General features: G+C 56.0%; 1 protein-coding gene and 1 long non-coding RNA gene across 2 annotated transcripts; one reads left to right on the top strand and one right to left on the bottom strand.

Moving 5' to 3' along the window:
* The first annotated feature begins 3,698 nt into the window (after positions 1 to 3,698).
* Positions 3,699 to 11,745, top strand: LOC117095849 (putative uncharacterized protein encoded by LINC00322). Its single transcript, XM_033232613.1, is given in 8 exon segments — positions 3,699 to 4,676; positions 4,961 to 5,059; positions 6,248 to 6,594; positions 8,959 to 10,664; positions 10,667 to 10,765; positions 10,768 to 10,808; positions 10,810 to 10,936; positions 10,939 to 11,745. Coding segments are annotated over 5 exon segments (1,431 nt in total). The 5' UTR covers positions 3,699 to 4,676; positions 4,961 to 5,059; positions 6,248 to 6,594; positions 8,959 to 9,823; the 3' UTR covers positions 11,262 to 11,745.
* Positions 11,746 to 14,214: 2,469 nt separating this feature from the next.
* On the bottom strand, positions 14,215 to 22,008 carry LOC117095850. Its single transcript, XR_004442205.1, has 3 exons — positions 21,009 to 22,008; positions 20,732 to 20,796; positions 14,215 to 15,011 (listed from the first exon to the last, which is right to left on the bottom strand). It is a non-coding gene; the product is annotated as an uncharacterized LOC117095850 (long non-coding RNA).
* Between the last annotated feature and the right edge of the window lie 361 nt (positions 22,009 to 22,369).

The raw sequence follows: 22,369 nt of genomic DNA, 5'->3' as shown, positions 1-22,369 counted from the left end.
TGAAGTGCAGTAACGGTGGCAAGAAGAGGGCTGGAGAGAGCATGTGGGGCAACCAGAAATATCCAGTCCTTACCTCTGAGAGTAGTAGCTAAGTGGTGGTGGTGATGGTGATGGTGATGGCGGTGATGGGGATGGTGGTGATGGTGGTGATGGTGATCGTGGTGGTGGTGGGGATGGGGATGGTGATGGTGATGGCAGTGACGGTGATGGTGGTGATGGCGATAGTGGTGGTGGTGGGTATGGTGTGATGGTGGTGGTAGTGATGGTGATGGCGATGATGGTGATAGTGGTGATGGTGGTGATGGTGATGATGGTGGTGATGATGGTGGTGGTGATGGTGGTGATGGTGATGGTGGTAATTGTGGTGATGGTGATGATGGTGGTGGTGATGGTAGTGATGGTGGTGGTGATGATGGTGATGGTAGTGGTGATGGTGGTGATGGTGATGGTAGTGATGGTGGTGATGATGGTGGTGGTGGTGATGGTGGTGATGGTAGTGGTGGTGTTGGTGGTGGTGATGGTGGTGGTGATGGTGATGGTGGTGATGGTGATGGTGGTGATGATGATGATGGAGGTGGTGATGGTGATGGTAATGATGGTGGTGGTGGTGATGATGATGGTGGTGGTGATGGTGGTGGTGGTGATTGTAGTGATGGTGGTGGTGATGGTGATGGTAGTGATGGTGGTGGTGATGATGGTGATGGTAGTGGTAATGGTGGTGATGGTGATGGTAGTGATGGTGGTGTTGGTGATGATGATGGTGGTGGTGATGGTGGTGGTGGTGATTATAGTGATGGTGGTGGTGATGATGGTGATGGTAGTGGTGATGGTGGTGATGGTGATGGTAGTGATGGTGGTGATGATGGTGGTGGTGGTGATGGTGGTGATGGTGATGGTAATTGTGGTGATGGTGATGATGGTGGTGGTGATGGTGATGGTAGTGATGGTGGTGGTGATGATGGTGATGGTAGTGGTGATGGTGGTGATGGTGATGGTAGTGATGGTGGTGATGATGGTGGTGGTGGTGATGGTGGTGATGGTAGTGGTGGTGGTGATGGTGATGGTGGTGTGGTGGTGGTGATGGGTGGTGATGGTGATGGTGGTGATGGTGTGGTGGTGATGATGATGATGGAGGTGGTGATGGTGATGGTAATGATGGTGGTGGTGGTGATGATGATGGTGGTGGTGATGGTGGTGGTGGTGATTGTAGTGATGGTGGTGGTGATGGTGATGGTAGTGATGGTGGTGGTGATGATGGTGATGGTAGTGGTAATGGTGGTGATGGTGTGGTAGTGATGGTGGTGATGATGGTGTGGTGTGTGGTGGTAATTGTGGTGGTGATGATGGTGTGGTGATGGTGATGGTAGTGATGGTGGTGGTGATGATGTGATGGTAGTGGTGTGGTGGTGATGTGATGGTAGTGATGGTGGTGGATGGTGGTGGTGGTGATGGTGGTGATGGTAGTGGTGTGATGTGATGGTGGTGTTGGTGGTGGTGGTGATGTGATGGTGGTGATGATGATGATGGAGGGGTGTGTGGTAGTGATGGTGGTGATGATGGTGGTGTGGTGATGGTGGTGCTGGTAATGGTGGTGATGGTGATGGTGGTAATTGTGGTGATGGTGATGGTGGTGGTGATGGTGATGGTAGTGATGGTGGTGATGATGGTGGTGGTGGTGATGGTGGTGATGGTAGTGGTGGTGGTGATGATGATGGTGGTGGTGGTGGTGCTGGTGGTGGTGGTGCTGCTGCTGGTGGTGGTGGTGGTGGTGATGGTGGTGATGGTAGTGGTGGTAATGATGGTGATGGTGGTGTTGTTGTTGTTGGTGGTGGTGATCGTGGTGGTGGTGATGGTGATGGTGGTGATGGTGGTGATGATGATGATGGTGGTGATGGTGATGGTAGTGATGGTGGTGTTGGTGATGATGATGGTGGTGGTGATGGTGGTGGTGGTGATTATAGTGATGGTGGTGGTGATGATGGTGATGGTAGTGGTGATGGTGGTGATGGTGATGGTAGTGATGGTGGTGATGATGGTGGTGGTGGTGATGGTGGTGATGGTGATGGTAATTGTGGTGATGGTGATGATGGTGGTGGTGATGGTAGTGATGGTGGTGGTGATGATGGTGATGGTAGTGGTGATGGTGGTGATGGTATGGTGGTGGTGATGGTGGTGATGATGGTGGTGGTGGTGATGGTGGTGATGGTAGTGGTGGTGGTGATGGTGATGGTGGTGTTGGTGTTGGTGATGGTGGTGATGGTGATGGTGATGGTGGTGATGGTGGTGATGATGATGATGGAGGTGGTGGTGGTGATGGTAGTGATGGTGGTGGTGGTGATGATGATGGTGGTGGTGATGGTGGTGGTGGTGATTGTAGTGATGGTGGTGATGATGGTGATGGTGGTAATGGCAGTGGTGGTGATGGTGATGATAGTGGAGATGGTGGTGGTGGCAGTGGTGGTGCTGGTAATGTTCCCACTGCTGGAAATAAAGCTGGCCATTTTCTGGAGAAAGCTCATGACATTTGCTGTCTGCTTTCCAACCACCTGCACAAAGCATCATCTGCGCTCCCCATTCCCATCCTGATGAGGCTGCCTGCATGATCAGGGGTGCACTGGACCCCAGGAAGTCAGCACAGGCCAGGATGAGTCCTGTCAGCCCTCAGCTCACTGCCCAGCCATGGCCCACACTGCTGTCACTGCATCGTGGTCTTTCCCCAAACTGTTGACCACAGACCACACACCCTGTGACCAGCTCTGTGCCCACTGCTAACCCATTGGCATTTGGGTTCCTTATGTGCCAAGGTCCTGATAAGCACTCACAGGAAGTTGTCTCTGGTGGAGCTGCCCTCCCAGACCCCCTCCTGCCCTCTCCTACCCCAGCTGTGGTTCACCTGAGGATGTTCACTTCCTCTTCTTGCCCCTCAGACCCTCTCGGAACTCCCTCCCCTCCTCTGGAGACACAACCTGGCCTAAGGAATAGCTTCTCTGCCCACAGCCAGGAGGTGGAGGGTGAGTCTCTCCTGACATATCTGGTGTCCCCGGGGTCGGGGGATGCTTGTCTGCTGCTGACGGAGCACCCACGACTGCCCGGCCTGCACACACGCACTCACTGCTCCCTGCCTTTGAGGAGTGTGGCCCCAGAGGGCTCTGTGTGAGGTCACTCAATCACTCTTGAGATGGCATCTCAGTCTGTCGCCCAGGCTAGAGTGCACTCTCGGCTCACTGCAACCTCTGCCTCCTGGGTTCAAGTGATTCTCCTGCCTCAGCCTCCCAAGTAGCTAGAATTAGAGGCGCCCGCCACCACGCCCCACTAAGTTTTGTATTTTTAGTAGAGATGGGGTTTCACCATGTTGGCCAGGCTGGTTTCGAGCTCCTGGCCTCAGGTGATCCACCTGCCTCGGCCTCCCAAAGTGCTGGGATTACAGGCATGAGTCACCGCACCCGGCCTACACCAGACTTAAGTACACACACACACACAAATATACGTGCATGCTGCACACTCCACAGACATACACACGTCACACATACACAAGTACACACACGTGTGAACTCTCACGTCCACACACACACAAGAACATACACACACGTGTGAACTCTCATGCACAAACATATATAATATGCACTCACACAACACAGAGCACATGTACATAACATACAAACACACACATATGCTGAACCACACACAGATACACACGCATGCACACAATGCTCATGCATATACACATAGCACACACAAATCACACGTGCATGCACCATGCTCACAAGCACATACAAACAACACACGTACACATACTCTCAAACGCACAAACATCCATACACGCAGACACAACCCCCTGCGTTTTTCCATCACACTGAGGGTGGGGTGCCAGTGTCCCTGCCGGAAACTGGGGGATAGGAGCCTTCTCATGTAATTTCTTCCTGATTTCAGGACCTGGGCCACAGGAGCAGCCTCACCATCAGACTGCGGCCCCCTATGGTGGTCAGGGCTCCTGGGGGATGGTGGGGTTTCTGCTGACAGAGAGAGGGACGTGCAGGCTTACCCATGACCAGCGTGTCTCCAGTCTCAGGAGAACGAGGAGGGTTTTGAATCCTTGGAAGGACTCAAAATCAGCCCGGGAGTCCTGAGGGACATTTCCCTACAAGGTGGGGACAGTGGGGGGAGATGCCAGATAAACATTTGCAAGGCTTTTCCTGGGTCTCAGGAATTAAAAAGAGATTTGTCATGGCAGTGAGGATTCCCCATGACTCCTGGGTGTCTTTGTAGCCCCGCTCGCCCCTGGTCTCCGGACTGTGTCCCTGTCTGCTTCCTTCAAGTGGACGTCCAGCAAACGTCTCACGGGAGACACATCCCTCCTGCCTGAGCGCACAGCCGCTCCCGCCTCCCCTCCCTGCACATGGCCATCCCCCTCTCGGGGGGTGACAGATCCATCCTTCCAGTTGCTCAGAGTGAATCGCCTTCTCCTGGTTTCCAGGAACCCCACGAGCTCTGTCATCGGAAAGCATCCGGAATCTGCCCACTTCCCTGCCTCTCTGGCCTGGATGACTGCACGAGACTCCTACGGTTTCCCATCCACCCCTGCCACCGTCTGTGCTCCACGCAGCAGTCGAGGGAGCTCCACGCTGCTGGACTCACAGCCTCCGGCGACTATCTGAGCAAGGGCTGCCAACAGCCAGGTGGAACTGCAACCCCCGGCTCCCAGCTGCCCTGTCGAAGCTCTCAGGCCGCCCATGTACTATGAGATACACTTCTTCCCCTCCCTTTGCTCCCCGACTAGGGCATCTGCTCCGCGTAGGTGCAGGCTTTGTCTGTTTTGCTCAATGGTGAGGAGGAGAACGAGGAGGCGGGGGAGGATGAGGAGGCGCAGGATGACGCAGTGCCCAGCTCCGGCGGCTCAGAGGAGGTGCTTAGTAAATATTTGTTGAGAGAATGAATGCATGGAATGCATTTCTATTTCCAGCCCCAGCCAGGCTCCTGGAAGCGCAGAAACAGGAGCAGACTTGCAAAGGAGGATAAAGTCCGGACGTGGAGGGCTCGAGGTGGGCTTGGATTGCTGGAGGTGCTAAGAAATGGTTTCCTTCCTCCTCAGATCTCTCCGCAGCCTACGACAGGCCAGATTTCCCAAGCAACTCATCTGGCTGGGTGAAGAGGGGCCAGAGAGGGTCTGGGATGGGGGAGGGAAGGCTGAGGCCCCAGCTTGTCCCTGCAGCTGCTCGGGTTCTAAATGCCTGGAAGCCTGGACTCGTTCCCACTCAGCTGAGGCAGGCTGCAGAGAGCTGACTCCTTTAAGCCGGCCCCGGCGTTTACCCCAGAGCCACAGGTTCTGCCCCGGCTGCCCTGAGGCTGGCCTCATGGGGTTGGCGCCCCCCACCCCCGCAGCGTGGCCCTCCCCTCCGCACAAGCGAGCCCAGCCTGGCCCCCTCACAGTCACATGTCCCTCGCGGAGGCCACTCCACGAGTCACAAGGCAGAGTTTCCATTGGCGTCAAACGTACGTGGATGCTGGATCTGGATGGACAGGAGCCAAGAGGGGAAAAGCCAGTTTTAGAAAAGTCACATGCCTGGGGGTTACAGAGGGCAGACCCCCAAGGGCACCACATCCCCATGGCAGGGGTGGGAATGGCCCTTGGGGCACAGACCCAGTACGTGTGCACACTCTCCCTCTCTGTCCATCACTCCCACATACACATGCACACATGCACACACAAGCACACACATGCACACACGCACACACAAGCACACACATGCACACATGCACACACAAGCACACACATGCACACATGCACACACGCACACACACGCACACACGCACATGCAAGCACACACATGCACACATGCACACACAAGCAAACACACACACACATATGCAAACATACACACACATCTCACATCTGTGTCTACACTGGGGACCAAACAGACCTCCCCAGGGAGGAGTCGTGATTCCTGGGTCTGAAGTGCCTACGTGTGTACCCCACACTGCACAGTGTACGATGCCTGCTGTGCTCCTGGGGCCGCGTGCATCGCGGGGCCTCCCGGGCATGAGAGATGGAAGGGACTCCAGCGGGCACGTGAGGCTCAGGAAGCAAGCCCCGAGTGATGTCATCACGTCTACAGCGCTGTCAGGCCCTGGTGATCTTCACCTTCCCAGTTTCCTCTTCTCTTCTTCACAAAACCCTCTTTGTTTTGTTTAAGAAAACCACCTGCTGACTCTTACGAAGTGTCATGGATTTTGTTGCCTGTGTTTCTAGGGCTGCCACCAACCTCGGGGCGATCACGTGAACCCAAGGCTAGCCGGCAAGAGGACCTCATTCCTCCACCACAGACAGCAAAGCAGGCGTAGGCATGGGGCCCGAGCCCACAGGATCAAAGCCCTGCCCGGGATTTTGCTGGCACAGTGAAGACAGAAGCACTCTGACCCTCCAAGTTGGAAGTTCCGAGGAGCCCCTGCGCTTAGAACTCCCAGGCCGTCATTCCCGATACTGAAGCCAACACAGGCAGGACTGAGTTCAGAGTCTGAATTAGATGGTGTCTAGTGACAGCCTCTGAACTCCTGGACCCAGCTACACCTGAAGCCACTGTACCCCACATTTTCTAGGTAAGTCAACCTGTAAACGCCCTTCTTTTCTGAGATGAGCTTGGGTTGGGATTCTGTCACTTATAACAGAAAGGACCCCAGCCATGCAATACTATATTGAAGTAGGATGGTCTAGGCTTTACGAGTGGCAAACCCAGGCAGGGCAGGAAGATGGAGCCTTTCTGGCTCCCAAAAGGTGGAAGAGGGGAGTGTCCGGGGTGGCCGGATACACATACAGACTCACTCCTCGGCTATTCTCCAAAACCGCCGCAGAGGTGGGGCTCCGACCCATCTGAGTCCCTTCCTGACCTGGGCCGCCAGGGGCAGCTGTGTTTATGGCATCTGGGTCCCCTGAGCATGAGTGTCCCACATCCCCATAGGATCAGGCCCCTGGGAAGGCAGAGGCTGGTTCTCTTTCTTCCCTCTGTGGCAGTGCCCCCATCCCATCACAGAGCGCCATAAACGACAGGCTCTGACCATGCTGTGGCCATCGGATTGGGGCTTCAAGCCCCCAGGCCCCACTCCACGCACTCGGAGGACTGGCCTGGTGGGGCCAGTGCTGGCTTCCAGAGGCTGCAGGGCTCTGGAAGGAAAGGCCCTTCTGCAGAGCAGGGCCCCCGGAGCCTGCCACAGCCTGTGGGGAGGGAGGCGGCGGTGGGAAGCCCCTTGCTCTGCTGGTGCCCCTCCCAATGTCCAAGGTCTCTTTACCCGGCATTTCTCTGCTGCTGCGGCTGTGCCTCGGCCTCGAGCTCAGAGAAAAGGCTGTTGCCGTCGGCCCAGCTGAAACCACCTGGCGCTTTCTATAGAATCTTTGCGAGGAGCTGTTGTAGAAGGGACTGTTATCAAAGAATTAATTACGGAAACTAAGGACTGCACAAAAATAATTATTTCCAAACAATGGGCGCCCAGTTCTGAGAATTCCAGTGGGAGTGGTGGTCATCTACCCGGATCTGTGGGCCTCACCTGGGGTCACCGTGCATCCTGGCCTATCTCCCTTCCTCTCCGGATCCCCCACCCCAGGCCACATGTCTCAAGGGACATCTGGGATGGAGGAAGCCAAGGGTCAGGCTGGACCCTTCCTCACCAGATGCGGACACGATCCCTGGCACCCCCGCCGACAGTGGTCTGTGGTCCCCTCCGGTGATTGCTACAGTGTCTCTGAGATATCACTGTCCCCATTTCCCAGATGGGAAAACCGAGGCTCCGAATGGCTGAGAAACATGCCCAAGTGTCTGAACCTGCAGGTAGTGGGCTGGGGCTCAGGCCTGGGTCTGTGTGGCCTCCTCAGTCAGTGGGGAGTGGGTGTGAGGGGAGCCCAGGTGACACTGACCCAGCAGGACACATAGAACGGCAGGTGCAGAGGAACCGGCACCAGGGAGAGTCCCTGTAGGGGCTGCGTTCCCACCGGGCTCTGTCATGCCTGGGTGTGTCTGAGCGGCTTTGCTGCGCTCCTCTGCTGAACTTCAGGGACTCAGAAGTGCCTCCTGGGAGAACCCAGGCCAGCCTAAGGTCTAGACCATTCTAGCCTGAAATGTTCAGATCCATGAGTGAGTCCAGAAGGACTGGGAGCAGAGCTGGAGTGACAGGGTCACTGCAGCAGGGAGAACAGGGACCACCGAGCCCAGGGGGGCAGCTTCTGTCCCACAGCCAGAGTGCAGGCATGTGTGCAGTGGCTGCCCACGAGGGCTGAGCTCTCCCGGGCTGGGGAGCCCGTGCAGGCGAGCTGAGCTGCCTGGCTGCATGGGGGATGCTCTCATGGCCTGGGTGGAAGATCTTTGGTCTAGGCCATGTGGACTTGCCGGCTGCCTCCAAGTCCAGAGTCTGCTTTGTTTGCTTGTCTGCTTGTGTTTCACTTTGTTGCTCAAGCCGGAATGCAGTGATGTGATCATGGCTCACTGCAGCATGGAATTCTGGGCTTCCAGGTGATTTTCCCGCCTCAGCCTCCTGAGTAGCTGGGCCCACAAGCACCATCACACCCAGCTGATTTTTAAATTTCTTATACAGACAGGGTCTTGCTATGTTGCCCAGGCTGGTTTCAAACTCAGCCTCCCAAAGTGCTGGGATTACAGGGGGAGCCCCAGCACCCAGCCCCGGGGCCTTGGTTCAGGAGCTCCGTGTTGGCCCTGGGAAAAGTTTGCTGACTTTGGATTTGTGATTGATTTCAGGAGTCTGGAGTGGGGTGTGGTGAGGGGAGTTCAAAGAGATTGGAGAAATTGTGAAACTCAAAATCCACAACAACTTTTCTTCTTGAGGAGCGGCCACTCAGTGTTGAGTAAACTCCTCCCTGCCACCTTCCTCATCCAGAAGCAGAAAGAATCTTGTAGCCACCCTGCATGCCTCCTGCTTCATGGCAGCCTCTCTGTTTTTTCTGGTGAAAATTAACAGGTGCTCAACTTGCAAACCAGAAAGAAACATTTCCAACCCTGAGACTGTTTCCTGAGCCACCCCGCCGATCCTGGCGGGGTCCATTCAGCCTGAAACATGGACTGGGGTCTGACTGTCCTGCGGGCTGAGGCTTCCTCGTGGCCACAGAGCGGGAGTGTTTCCGGGATGAATGCGCTTCCTTTTGCTGCGTGGTTCTGATGGCTACAGAGGACGCCGTCATAGGGACACACGGGGAAAGACCCTCATTTTCAGAACCACCCCTTCGTGCTGGGCCTTTAGGTTGTGGCCAGTCCCTGCACCTAAACCTTCACACCCACGTCTCCTGGAACTGCAGCTCTGGGGCATCACCCCTGGCAGATGCTGCCGGTGCCCAGCATAATCTCTTAAACCACCATGCTGGGACCCTGGTCCCTTTTGGCTCTACTGGAGCAGCAGCAGAGGCTGCCCTGAAGGACAGCGAGGCAGTAGAAGGGGCAGACTTCTCCCACCTGGTCCTAAAGGTGGGAGCTGGGGGCTGTCACGGGCTTTGTGCCACCCTAGAGACCTCCCTGTCTGGAGACTCTGAGGGCACGTGGGGCTCCCGAGGAACCCCTCCCCACAGGCAGCAGTGGCACCTGCGGCAGGGAGAGTTGCCTGTGAGCTCCCCGCACTGTCCCACGAGTTGTCCGAGGACTGGGGCCTGGGGTTGGGAGGGACACACAGCGGCCGTTGTCTGTGTTGCCATGACACGGCAGAGGTTCCATCCACCAGCACAGGCCACCTGCCCCGGGGAGACGGTTCTGTTTGTGACATCTATCTCAGCCTGAATCGAAGGCTTCCTACAGCAGAAGCAGACCCAGAGCAAGGGCATCCTTGATTCGGGAGGATGCTGGTGTGCCGAAGGTCACTAGTAGGCACTGCGGACCTGGCCTTTGAGCTTGGACCCCGCCTGGCCCACGAAGCCTCATGTTGCTTCCCAGGGCTCACATGTAGGTTCCTGGGGCCTCCAGCTGCACCCTGGAGAAGTGAGGGGGGTTCACTGCATGGCATGTGCCAGGTGGAGGGGCTGGTGTGGGACAGGGGGACAGAGCTAGGGGGAAGACCAGCAGATCCCTGGACACACGGGGTGAGGCTGAGCTGTTCCAGATGGACAGGACTAAAAGCAAGACAAACAAGATGGAAAGGCTCAAGACTGGAGCAGCCAGGAAATTCTGTCCAAGCCGAGCCTCTGGGTTTGCGAGACCTTGCACTCCACCTCGCAGGGGTCGTCTGGGTTTGTGGTCTCTGGCCAGGTGGGTGTGGGGGCCTCTGTCCTCCAGCTCAGGCTCGTGCTACACCAGAAAGGGAAGGGCAAGAGCACCCCCTCAACCCAGAAGACCCCCAGATCAAGAGACCACCCAGGCTACAATCAACTCCGATGGCGCTTTTAATCACCCCAGCAGGAATGGCAACTGTAAACAGACATTCAACGGCTCCCAGAGACACACACACCTCCCGGGCAAAACTGCGTTTCCATAAACCTTGTAGAAACAACTCGGAGAGCTGGCTGAGTGAGGGCTGCCTGGACACCAGTGTGCAGGCACCGAGTCCTCAGCACCCCCACACTCAGCCGTCCTGCGAGCCCCAGACCCTGGAACACTCCAGCTGCCTCTCCACTTGTCTGGTGGGATGTTTCCTCCCGGTGCCCCCATCACCCCACATCCCCCGTCTTCTCCCGGGCTCCCAGTGGCTCCCCCAACACTTGCTCTGCTGATGGGTGTATTCTCCCCAAGTCCGGCCATGAAGCCATCCTGGTTGCCTCGGTTTCCCCTGCTGGCCAGGCAGTCACCAGTGCCTCAGTGGGAGTGCCACTCTCTGCCACCATCCAGCCTGGGCTCAGTGGGACACCTGCACCTCCCCACGTTGCACTCCTCCAGTCCATTCTCTGGACACTCGGATGAGAACAAGGCTACTGGTCATGGGTGTGAGGGCAGGGATCAGCCTCAGAGACCATCCCATCTCTGGAGCATCCTGAAGCTGCCAAGCGAAGTGCTACCAAAGGGGTGGCCGAGACCAACAGAAATGTATTCCCTCTCGGTTCTGAGGCCAGAAACCTGAGCTCAAGGCATGAGGAGAGCCAGCCCTACTCTGTCAGCTCTAGAAGAGAACCCATTTCTCGCTTTCCCAGCTTCTGGTGTTGCTGGCAACCATTGGCATTCTTGACTTGTGGCTGCACTGCTCCCATCCCTGCCCCCGGGGTCACGTGGCCTTCTCCCTGGCCTTGCTGTGTGTCCCCTCCTCTTGTAAGACTCCAGTCACGGGGTTTAGGGTCCACACAAATCTAGTAGGACCTCACCTTGACTTAATCACATCTGCAAAGGCTCTTCTTCCAAATAAGGTCACGTTCCCCATTTCTGAGTAGACGTAAGTTGAGGGGGGCCGCTATGTAGCCCAGTGCCATCCTCCTACAGACCCCAGGATGGCTGAGGAATCCAGTCTCAGCTGAGATGCATCAGGCTGCTTAGGATCAGGGCCTGGACCACACTGAGCAGTCACATTGTCTCCTGATATTCTTTCAAGCATGCCAGTAACATCTGTTCCTGGCAACCCCAGGTCACTCCCCCACCACCAGTGCTCCTGCTGCCTGGAGAAGAAAATGCTCCAGACCCCTCCTTCCCAGCCTGCTGGGTTCCCTCCAACCCAGGCCCAGCCCCCTTCTCCAGGGATTGATAAGACGCCATTTCCAGATACATTGTTAAGTGGCAAAAGCAGGCGGCAGTACGCAGTGACCCGTCTTTTGCGTAATAAAGTGTAAAAGTATGCATATGTGCGTGTTTATTTATAGATGCAAAAGAAAAGCACTGGAAAGATAAATCAGAAACTAATAAAAATGGTGACTTGACGTGTGTGTGGAGTTAGAAATGGAAGCTGCCCTGAAGATAAGTTGTCTTTAGTGTTTGACCCCAGAACTATGTGAATGTTTTCCATATTCAAAACAATTTGAAGTTGTTAAAATTTAAGTTTAAAAGAGAACATCCTTAGAAAAGGAAAACAACGAAAGTGGAAATTTATGTAGAGTTTGTGACATAACTGAAACAAAGACAAAATTATTTCAAGTGGCTTTAGAGTACAGAATTTAGGCTTTTTTTTTTTTTTTTAACTGGTGGCATGTATTTTAATGGCAAGGAAATCAAATGTATCATTCAGTAGGTCTTAGTGTTAGTGTTAAGTCTGGCATTGTTATTTAAATTTTTTCCTCTTCTAGGATAAAGCCAGAAAGTAATTATGCAAATGATGTAAGGAACCAAAATAATTATTACCGAAAGAGAAAAAAATACACAAATACAAAATCCAATAGGTTAAAAGTAGCACTGTCATCTTAAATTTGAACTGGAAATGTGAATGTAAGCTCATAACTTATTTATTCATTCTGATTGACGATTGATTGAGACAGGGTCTTACTCTGCCGCCCAGACTGGAGTGCAGTGGCATGATCTTGGCTCACTGCAGCCTTGACCTCCCGCGCTCAAGCCATCCTCCAGCCTCAGTGTCTTGAGTATTTGGGACCACAAGTACGCTAACACACCTGGCTAATTTTTGTGTTTTTTGTAGAGATGAGTTTCACCATGTTGCCCAGGCTGGTCTCAAAACTCCTGAGCTCCAGCAATCCACCTGCCTCAGCCTCCTAAAGTGCTGGGACTCCAGGTGTGAGCCACTGAGCCCAGCTAATCTCATGAAAGTGCTGGTATTGGCCGGGTGCGGTGGCTCACACCTGCAATCCCAGCACTTTGGGAGGCCGAGGCGGGCGGATCACGAGGTCAGGAGATCAAGACCATCCCAGCTAACACAGTGAAACCCTGTCTCCACTAAAAATACAAAATCTTAGCCAGCCATGGTGGCGGGTACCTGTAGTCCCAGCTGGCTGCTCGGGAGGCTGAGGCAGGAGAATGGCATGAACCCGGGAGGCGGAGCTTGCAGTGAGCTGAGATCGCACCACTGCACTCCAGCCTGGGCAAGGAGTGAGACTCTGTCTCAAAAAAAAGAAAAAAAAAAAAAAAGAATTTCATCCACACATCAGCAACAAAGCGCTCACAGCAAAAGACCCGACACTGTTAATTTTTGATGGAAATAAGAGATATCATACAATTCTCCTATTTTCTATGTTTGGAAATTGTCATCATAAACAGAGGTGTGCAAGGCTAGGGGATGAGGGGCCCTGTCCCCACCTGCGGCATCCCTGCTTTGTTTGCTGAAGCTCTGGTCCCCATCCCCGAGGTCTCACTCTGGTTATGTCCCCAGCCTTTTTCCTCCCCTCCTTCCTGCACCCTTGCCAGCTGCTTGGCGCCGGAGAAGTGTGTTTATCAAAGCTCCTGGCCCAGCCTTGCTGACTCAGAGAACCTGGTGAAGGAGGGGAGAGTTGAGGAAGAGAAGGTGCAGCCGGGGGTCACTGGGGCTGGAGGGCCTCAGAAGCCACTGGCAGGAGGAGTGCCCTGGCTCTGTGCTCTGGGAACGAAACTTGGGATCTGGCCTCTAGCCTTCCTCTCGCTGCTTGCTTGACCCTGGAGTCAGGGGTGTGTCTCCCACCACAGGGAGGCAACGCCCACATGTGTCCCCAGTTGCACTGAGATACGCCCAAGGGTGGTACCCGCAAGGTGCACACACCGGTGACAGGTGACGTGCCCAACAGCAGCTAACCTGGTACACTGGTGTGTGGGGGAGGGGTAACGCCAACTGGATTTTCCCCACTGACCTCGCCTGGACATCCCCCACACTGAGACTCAAAACCTCTCTCATTCCTGATGTCTCATCTGCTGACTGGCGGTGACATCTAACTGGTCCTCCTTCTCTCTTTCCCAATGTTTTCCTGTCAACAGGAATTGAGATCTAAAGGTTTGGTGAGGCTCAGCTTCACTGCTGAACCGGAAGAATGAGATTCAGGTGGGAGATCCCAGGCACTGGCTTCCCAGGCTGGCCTCCCCCAGGGCTGGCCTATCTCAGGGCCTGGCCAGGGCTGCAGCTGCCCCACCCCAAGGCTCACCCCTCCCTAGTGCAGGGATTTGGAGCCTGACTTTGTCTCACTGGTGGGAGGGGACAGAGCAACGTTTTAAAGCAACAGGGGACATGAGGCACCGGTGCATTTCACTCGGACGTTTAGGAGATAACCTTGCAAGTGTGCAGATTCCCTTATGACAATATTCCCTGCAAGTGTCATAAATCTGTAATAGTGAAGAGTCAAAAACAACCCACATTTCCTAAAGCAGCCCTGAAATAAGGCCATGTCATGTCAGAAAGGACTATTTAATGACATAGAAAAATGCTCTGATACATTACCTTGGAAAGGGAGGCAGGTGTACAGGATGGCTCCAATTTGTATTACACTCTATTATGAAAAATAAGCTGGAAGAAAAGACACGAACATTTGTCAGAACTGACATCTGCCGGATGGTGGAACGGAAGGCGATCGTCACCTGTGTTTCGTAGGACTTTCCTGCATGACTGCATGGCGAACAGCGCATCTCCCTCACTCCAGTGCTATTCTCGGAATCCTGTCTAGAGCTGTACAGGTGACTCGTGGGTATTACGATTGACGCTTTGCAAAAGAAGAAACTGAAATTTAAATATGAAGGCAGCCCAGCTGGGAAGCAGCTGAGTCAGGATCCCAGCCCAAGGCTCTGCAACAACAGCACCCCAGAGGCACCATGTGGCTTGGGGACCTCTGCACATGCAGCTTCCCCACCCTGAGGCTTCCAGTGGGATTTGTCTGGGTGCTGGAGCTCTAACCATGAAACGGCTCCTCTATACACAGCCCCATGGATGAGGAGTGACGTTTGTGCCCCTCGGGCCCTGACAGTGCCCAGGCCAAGGGGCCAGTCCTGGGAGTGCCTACCCAGCCCCGAGCTTCAGCAAGTCCAGCAGAGCCCATGGATGTTGGGGATCCCAGTCTTCCACTCTGCATGCCTGGGGGTGAGCCTCGAGGTGGGGCAGCTGCAGCCCTGGCTGGGCCCTGAGAGGAGCCAGCTGGGGAGCCAGTGCCTGGGATCTTCCACCTGAATCTCACTCCTCTGGTTAAGCACTGGCTTCTTCCGCTTAGGTCCCTGGAAATAAGAGACGCTTTAGAGAGGGGATCACATTTTTGGTCTCCCTGAGCCCTGCCGGGTGCTTTCCACGCACTGTCTCCTTTCACCACCCACTTTACAGGTAAGAGGACCTAGAGTGGGGACCTGGCCAGGGTTACATGGGGTGCAAGGACCAGGCAGGATCTGAACGCAGGCCTGTCCGTGATGAAGTCCTGTGAGCACCAACCGCAGTGGTGACCAGAAGGCAAAAGGAGCATTCGAAGCCAGGGCTGTGCAGATGGAGGCCAGCACCCAGGAGAGTGGCCTGCATGCGGTGGCCTCAGCTTCCAGGAGGTCCTGTGGGCACAGGGCTCTTGGCTGACTCAGAGCTGGTGGATGCAGAGGTTAGCTCCCTCCCATGCATAGCCAGGCCCTGACCCAAGTTTTGTCCTTGGAGACAAGAGGGGCTGGGAGAGCCCTGCCCACCCAGGGGGCAGGCAGTCACCCCAGCGTGGAGCCTGGTTCTGCCCTCAGGAGGTGGTTCCTTTGGTTGGACCAGAATGTCTGCCGCTGATCAGGAGAGGGCAAAGGGGTAGGGGTGCCCCATGCACACCCTGAGGATTGCACCAGGCTCAGGGAGCAACCTCAGCCCTCCTCATGCAGAGCAGCAGCAGACAGTGCCAGCCCTCGCTGGCCCTCACACGCACAGGATGCCCCCAACACGGCTCAAGGCCTTGCAAGACATCGGGAACCAGGACGTCTGAACCCTGTTGGCTTCTGTGGTGTCAGAGCCTCACCCCAACCAGAAGGCGCGTCGGGGACGTGGTCATGTGGTGTCTCCCTGAGCTAAGAGTGATTCGGGAGGCTGCAGTCAGACCGGGGTGACCTGGCCTGTGGAGTGACGGTGCTCAAAGAAGGACCCTTCAGCTCCTCCCTGCCAGGGGTGGGGCGGGGTCTCCCAGGGGTCCTCTCTGGGAACAGGAGGCCTGGGGGACAGGGGTGGGGTCCCAGCAGCCTCTCCCCCGGTGGCAAGGTGTGTATGGCTGTGGAAGCCCTGGTTCTGTTTCCTTGTCTCTGACATGGCTGATGGCAGAGGCACAGATGGGGAGAGGCGGCCAACAAGCCCTGGAGCACCAGAGCCGCCAGGAGCTGCAGGAGGCAGGAGGGACACCCCTCAGCCTTCATGGAGAGTGTGCCTCGATCTTGCTCCTCTGGTGTCCAGAGCTGGGAGAGAAGACCTTTCTGTTGTTTTAAGCCACTCATTCTGGGGCACTTTGCTAGGGAAGCCCAGGAAACTCGGCAAGCATGGAGCTGGAGCCACTTGAATGACTCACAAGCAAGGACAAGAGGAGCGGACACTGGGCATTCGGGGGAAGCTTTGAAAGATCCACCTGCTCCCTCGGCACGCAGAAGAGGTCTTAGGGAAGGGCTGAGGGGTGTCTGCTCTGTAGGAGCAAGCTCGTGAACCTGGGGCTGGAACGGCAAGGCCCCAGCAAAGCCAGAGCCTGGGATGGGGAGCTGAGGGTGCAATCAGCTTGTCCCTGGGAAGGTGATGTAGGGATTCTCAGCCTCGCAACACATCCATCATCTGGGAGTTACCTCAACTATGTGGAAATGCAGATCTCCAGGCTCCCACAAGCGGTTTTGGGACAGAGCCCAAATGGGTACATTTAGCAGCTCCCACCTGACTCGGAGGCTGGGCAGACCCACTGCCCCTCCCAGCAGGTCAGCACGTCTAGGGTCACTGGGCCAGCACAATGCTCCCCTTTTCCCTGTGAGGTCAGCACGTCTGGGGTCACTGGGCCAGCGCAATGCTCCCCTTTTCCCTGTGAGGTCAGCATGTCTGGGGACACTGGGCCAGCGCAATGCTCCCCTTTTCCCTGTGAGGTCAGCACGTCTAGGGTCACTGGGCCAGCGCAATGCTCCCCTTTTACCTGTGGCAAAGTGAATGTGGAGGCCGAGGTGGGAGCACGGCTGGCATCCACTGAGTGCCGCCCTCCCAGCACAGGGCCAGAGGATGCACAGCAGGTGGCCTGGCTCTGCCATGCGGGCACCTGGGGACATGGGCATGCCACAGCCTGGACCTGGGCACCTCGCAGGGACAGGCTGGGGATGCCTCCTCCACTCTCCCCAGCCCATCCTCATAAAGCACCTGTGGGGCTCCTCCTGAGCCCGGGGAGACCCAGGCCCACATGGGCAGCAGTGTGGCTGGTTTGTCATTGCATCCAGGAAAATAACCTGGGAAATGGCTGAAAATGCAGCCAGGCCGCACTCCTGCGTGCCCGGCCCCTTCTCATAAGGAGGGAGGAGGTTTGTGTCAGGCTGGCTCCCACGGGCAGCTGGAAGCCACCCAGCTCCACGGCCGACCTGCTGCCTGAATGACCGACATGTGGCCGTTCGGCTGCCAAGCTGGCTGGCTGCAAGTGCAAAGCTGGCTGAACAAAGCAGGCCATTACGAAGCAATACAGAAGGCATTTCCCCACAACCAGGGCCAGCGGGCTGGCACCAAAGGAGGCTGGCCATGCACTTCAGGCAGCACATTCATTCTCAAGGTCCTGCTTAGCAGGCTGCAGCCCGGGACAGCATGTCTAAGACCTCCATGGCAGGGAGCAGACAGGGCTGAGTCAGGGCGGCCGAGGGGTCACGGTCTGGAGAGGACTTAGACGCTCCGTACTGTTTCAGGCTCCGCTCTGCTTGGCAGAAGGCTCCAAGAGCCCTTCCCACGCGCAAGTCTCTCCCGTTTCCTCCACTAGCCCATCGCCAGCCCTGCATTCACTCACTCACTCATCAAACCTACAATGAGCATTTACTATATGCCAGACACTGTTCAAGTTACTGGGGACACAGCTGAGAATCAGCCACACTCCTGTCCCCCACTGGGACCCCTCTGCCCCGGCCATGTCTCCAGGGCTCCCCACAGCTTGCACCTGCCATTTTGCTCCCTCCCCTCCCCACCTCTCTGGCAGTCAGACTCTTATTTCTGTCCTGCGGCCTTCCCAGCCTCCTGGCTCCCTCCCCATTTCCTCCCACACTGCTGATCTCCCGATGAAATCCTCCTGCCCGTCATCCTGTCTTGGCATCTGCCTCTCGATGGCCCTGGGCTCACAGGCTGGCCTCTGCAGCTGAGTGTCGCACTGGCTCAGGTGTGGCAACATGGAGATTGAAAGGCTCTGAACCAGGCACCAGGAGCCTGGTCCCCAGGCCAACCCTCCGTAAACCAGCTTTGTGTCCTCGGACAACCCCAGACCCATCCTGGGTCTTGCTGTCTGGAGAAAGGAGGAAGCCAGGCAGCCATTCTCCAAGAACTTTGAGCCTCCGCACCGCATGGCTTCTGCTCAGTTTCTGGCTGGGCCCAGGGCTCTGCCTGCAGTATGGAGCCACGGTGGTGGGTCCTCCCGCCACTCTCTGCTGTTATCACCGGCCCAGGTGCTCTTGCCACACAGCACCATTTCCAACGGTGAAGGCCTTCATGTGGCACCTGTCAGGGCAACGTGGCTGGCACAGGCTGGGCTGGGGGAGAAAGGGTGCTGGGCAGCTCTGTGCCCTGTGACTTTGTGGGTCTGCCAGGCTGTCCTTATCTTGAAAACATTGTATTTTTGACTCCTATAAAGCAGTGGCGATAAGACTGGCTCTGAAATGTGTTATGACCCCTTGAGTAGATCCAGGGGCAGAGCCGCCTCCCGCGTGGTTTCCATGAGCATTGATGAGAAATGCCGCCAGTGAGTGGAAACAAGGTCTGTGGATGGGCTCATAGGCTGTGGTTCCAAGCCCATGCCCCTCTCAAGAGGGAGCGGACCAGCGGAGGGTGGCAGGAGCATCCAGCGAGGGTCGGGGTGCCCCACCGGCCTGAGCCCCTGCTTTGGAAGCACCCGGAAGACAGATTGTGGGGCCCTGTGGAGCCAACCTGGGGTTGCCACCAAGGACTCGTTTCGAAAATGTCTCCAATCAAACAGCAAGTTTTCGGGGGTCCCTGAGCCTCAGCCAGGGTCAGTTGCCTGAGTCACACCTGCTGAGACAAGTGTGCAGGTGTAGGCCCCACCCACAGGCACCCCCTTTTGGCCCACCCAGCTCCATCTCCCACCCCAGGGGCGTCGCCCTGCGCGGCTCTCCCAGCGGCACATCTGAGCTCCACCCAAGGCCCTCTCAGGCTCCAGAAGAGGAGGCAAACCCGGGAAGGCCCCCAGATAGAGGCCAGACGTGGTCAGGGGAGGGTCGGAAAGCAGGGACAGGCCTCCCGCTGGGTGTTCCCCTGGCCTCATGGGCCCGAATCCTCTGAAGCCTGGACCCACACTGGAGCCACATGGCCAGTTCTGAGGGTGGTGACTGGGACGGCTCTCAGGACGGTGAGGCCTCGTGGCCTCTGTCCTCCGTGTGGAGAAACAGCTGAGAAGGACGCTCCTCTCTCAAGGCAGTGAAGGGGAGGAGAGGAGACGCTGGGCAATCTGCCTTACCCGGCCTGGGCCCCAGGCTCGGGGGCCCTCAGTGACTCACTATCGAGGCATCAGAAGAGACCCTGGGAGGGATTTGTGAATATGGCCCCATGTCTTGGAGGAGAAACCACAAGGGTACCCTGAAGCCAGCTCCTGACCTCCACCAAGAAGAGAGCACAGCCAGCACAGTGCCAGGGCAGGGGGACAAGGACCGGCTCAGCCTCCGGGAGGAAGGAGCCCAGGCAGTGGCCTCGGCTGGGATTGGGTGCTGGGAGCTCCAGGACCCAGGGGCCCCCATTCTCAACAGAGGGATCTCCAGAGTCAGAAACGCTGGGCAGCAGGGCTGAGGGAGCGCTGACCCTGAGGGGGTCACGGGGACAGTGAGAGCAGGGAATTGTCATGTGATCCAGGGCTGGGTGGAGGAAGTGCCCCCACCCGGCCATGGTGACGCAGGAGCCATCAGTGTGGGCAGAAACCCGGGGTGGAGAGTGGGCCGGGGTGCCTGGGCTCTCTTGGGGCCCGGTGACCAGCTCACAACTGAAACTGATGGTGAAACATTTCATCAGTCGGGGTGTATGAGTCAGCCTAGCCTACGTAACAAAGCACCACGCTGGGGTCTCCAACCTCAGAAATCCCTGACCTCACGGCCCTGGAAGCCAGAAGTCTGCAATGTAGGGGTGGTCAGGGCCGGCTCCTCCTGGGGCTATGAGGCAGCCTCTGGTCCTGGTCTCTGCCAGCTTCTGGTGGCCTGAGATGTTCCTGGAGATGACCGTCTTCTCCCTGTGTCTTCAGTTTGACCTCCCTGGACATGCCTTTCTGTGTCCAAATCGCCCCTTTCAGTAAAGACGCCAGTTTTGTTGGGTCCAACCTGTGACCTCATCTTAACCTGATCTGCCAGGGCTCTGTTTCCAATGAAGGTCCCACTCACAGGTACTGGGGATTGGACTTCAGCACCTTTTGTGGGGAATGCCATTCAAGCCATCATCTGGGGGAGGGGAAGCTGCAGGCCCCTGTGGGCAGGGAGAGGTTAACCTCGCGCCTGCAGGATGGGCCCCACCCTCCCAGCCTTGGCCTCCCCACGGCCGGCCGTGCACAACCATGAACTTGCATCTGCTTTTACGAGCTGGAAATTTAACATCAAATACTTTCTACCATTTCGCTTTCTACATTAGGACCTGGAAGGACAAGAACATTTTTTTTTTTTTTTTCTGTTTTACACTGAACTGATTCGAGTGGACACATTGCTGGGATCAGCAGCAACAGTGAGGTCCTTTCCCCAGTCTTGAGAACACACATGACTTTACATCCAGCCCAGCAGCCCCCACATACCACTAGGAAGGGCCCAGGGAACGCCGTCCTTGCTTTCCTCTGGGGCAGAGTTTTCTGGAACCGCACTGAGAAGACACCGAAAGCATTAGAGAGGCTCGTGCTCCCTTGGACGTATTTTATTGTTTTAATATATAAATTGATTCCTTTAAAAAACAATCCACAAATCTCATGGCAGGTCTTTTTACGTGCATGAGCTCTAATTACTTGATTTTTTGGAAGTGCCTGAAAAATAATATTTCTAATTCCTCTAGGCCTGTCATGCAAGAGCTTTTTATACCTGCCGGACTGTCCCTCCCGGGAATCAGACGCCACGGTGCCGAGGAGGATGACGACAGGAACCGCTCCTCCCAGAAAAGGGCCGTGCAGCCCTGAGCATTTCCAGCTCAAACAGAATGGATGCGTCCACTAATGATGCTTGTCGCTATTTGCATCGTGGATGCATTTCCAGGGTTTGTAGGCCCTGGAGAAGGAGGAAACGCTCCCCATCCCGTCACGCTCAGGATCATGTCGTCATTGTCCAAGCTGAGTCACATCACCCGGAGCAGACAAGAGGCCTGGTCCCCACCCCTCTGTGTGTGCAGAGAGATGCTCTCAGAGGGACGGGAAGCCAGAGCCTCTGAGCCCAGCCTGGAGCATGGCAAGCCACGCTGGCTGGAACCCCTGGGCACACAGACTTGCTGAGAGTCCTGTCACCCTGCTCCTCATTCCTGTACCCTCCCAAGGCTGGGCCTCTGTCCTTTATGGAATGGGCCTTTGCCAAGCGCTGAACAGATCTTGATTCTAGAATGTCACTGAGCACGTCTGGCTGCAGGGAAACGCGCTCCCTCCCCCGGGGTTTGTTAGAAAGAGTTCTGAAGCCTTGCAGAAGGTGCGGGTGGAAAGTACCTCTGGTGGGGAAGCCAGGTGCAGAAAGCCTGAACTGAGAGCGCTCAGGGGAGGCTCCCAGCATCGGGCACACGGCGGGTTACCTGGAGGCGCTGCAACCACGGCAGGCGCTGCTTCCCCATCCCGAGGCTCTGCTCAGTACAGCCCAGCTTCAGCTTGGCCAGCACATGCCCAGCTAACCCTCCTGGGACGTGCCTTGCAGCAGCCTAGACCCTAGGAACAAGAAGAAGAAAAGTCGTGACTCATGCACTTGGGGAGTTTCTGGTGTGGGCTTTGCAGGGATGGAATCTGAGCAGCTAATGATCAAACAGGAGGGTGGTTTACATGTCAGTGTTCTACCCAAGGTCCTCGGGGCAATAAGGGCGGTGGGCAAAATTCTGCTGACTACCCCCAGCCCTTCCATCCTTCTTCCTGAATAACAAGAACCCCAGCTTTTCACTGGACACACTGCATTCAGATAAAAGACTGCATTCCTCACACTACACCAGGACTAAGTGAGGCGTAGTCTGTTGGCTGGAATGCAGAGGTGATGACAGGCACTCCAGCAGCCACACTGGACCATGAGATGGCAGGATCGATATGAAGGACTGTGAAGAAGCATGAAGCAATGAAGGGTCGTGGAGAAAGTCTGAATCCCCACTCTTATCGGAGCACGTTGTAATATGAACTCCTTAATTTTAGCTGGATACAATTTCCATCTCCCTTGCAGACAGATGTGACCATGTGCCTAAATTTTGGCACCTGCATTTTAAG

This window comes from Trachypithecus francoisi, unplaced genomic scaffold (assembly GCF_009764315.1).
Source record: "Trachypithecus francoisi isolate TF-2019V2 unplaced genomic scaffold, Tfra_2.0 Lachesis_group14, whole genome shotgun sequence".
NCBI classification, from domain to species: Eukaryota; Metazoa; Chordata; class Mammalia; order Primates; family Cercopithecidae; genus Trachypithecus; species Trachypithecus francoisi.
This window is presented reverse-complemented; position numbering and strand designations above follow the sequence as displayed.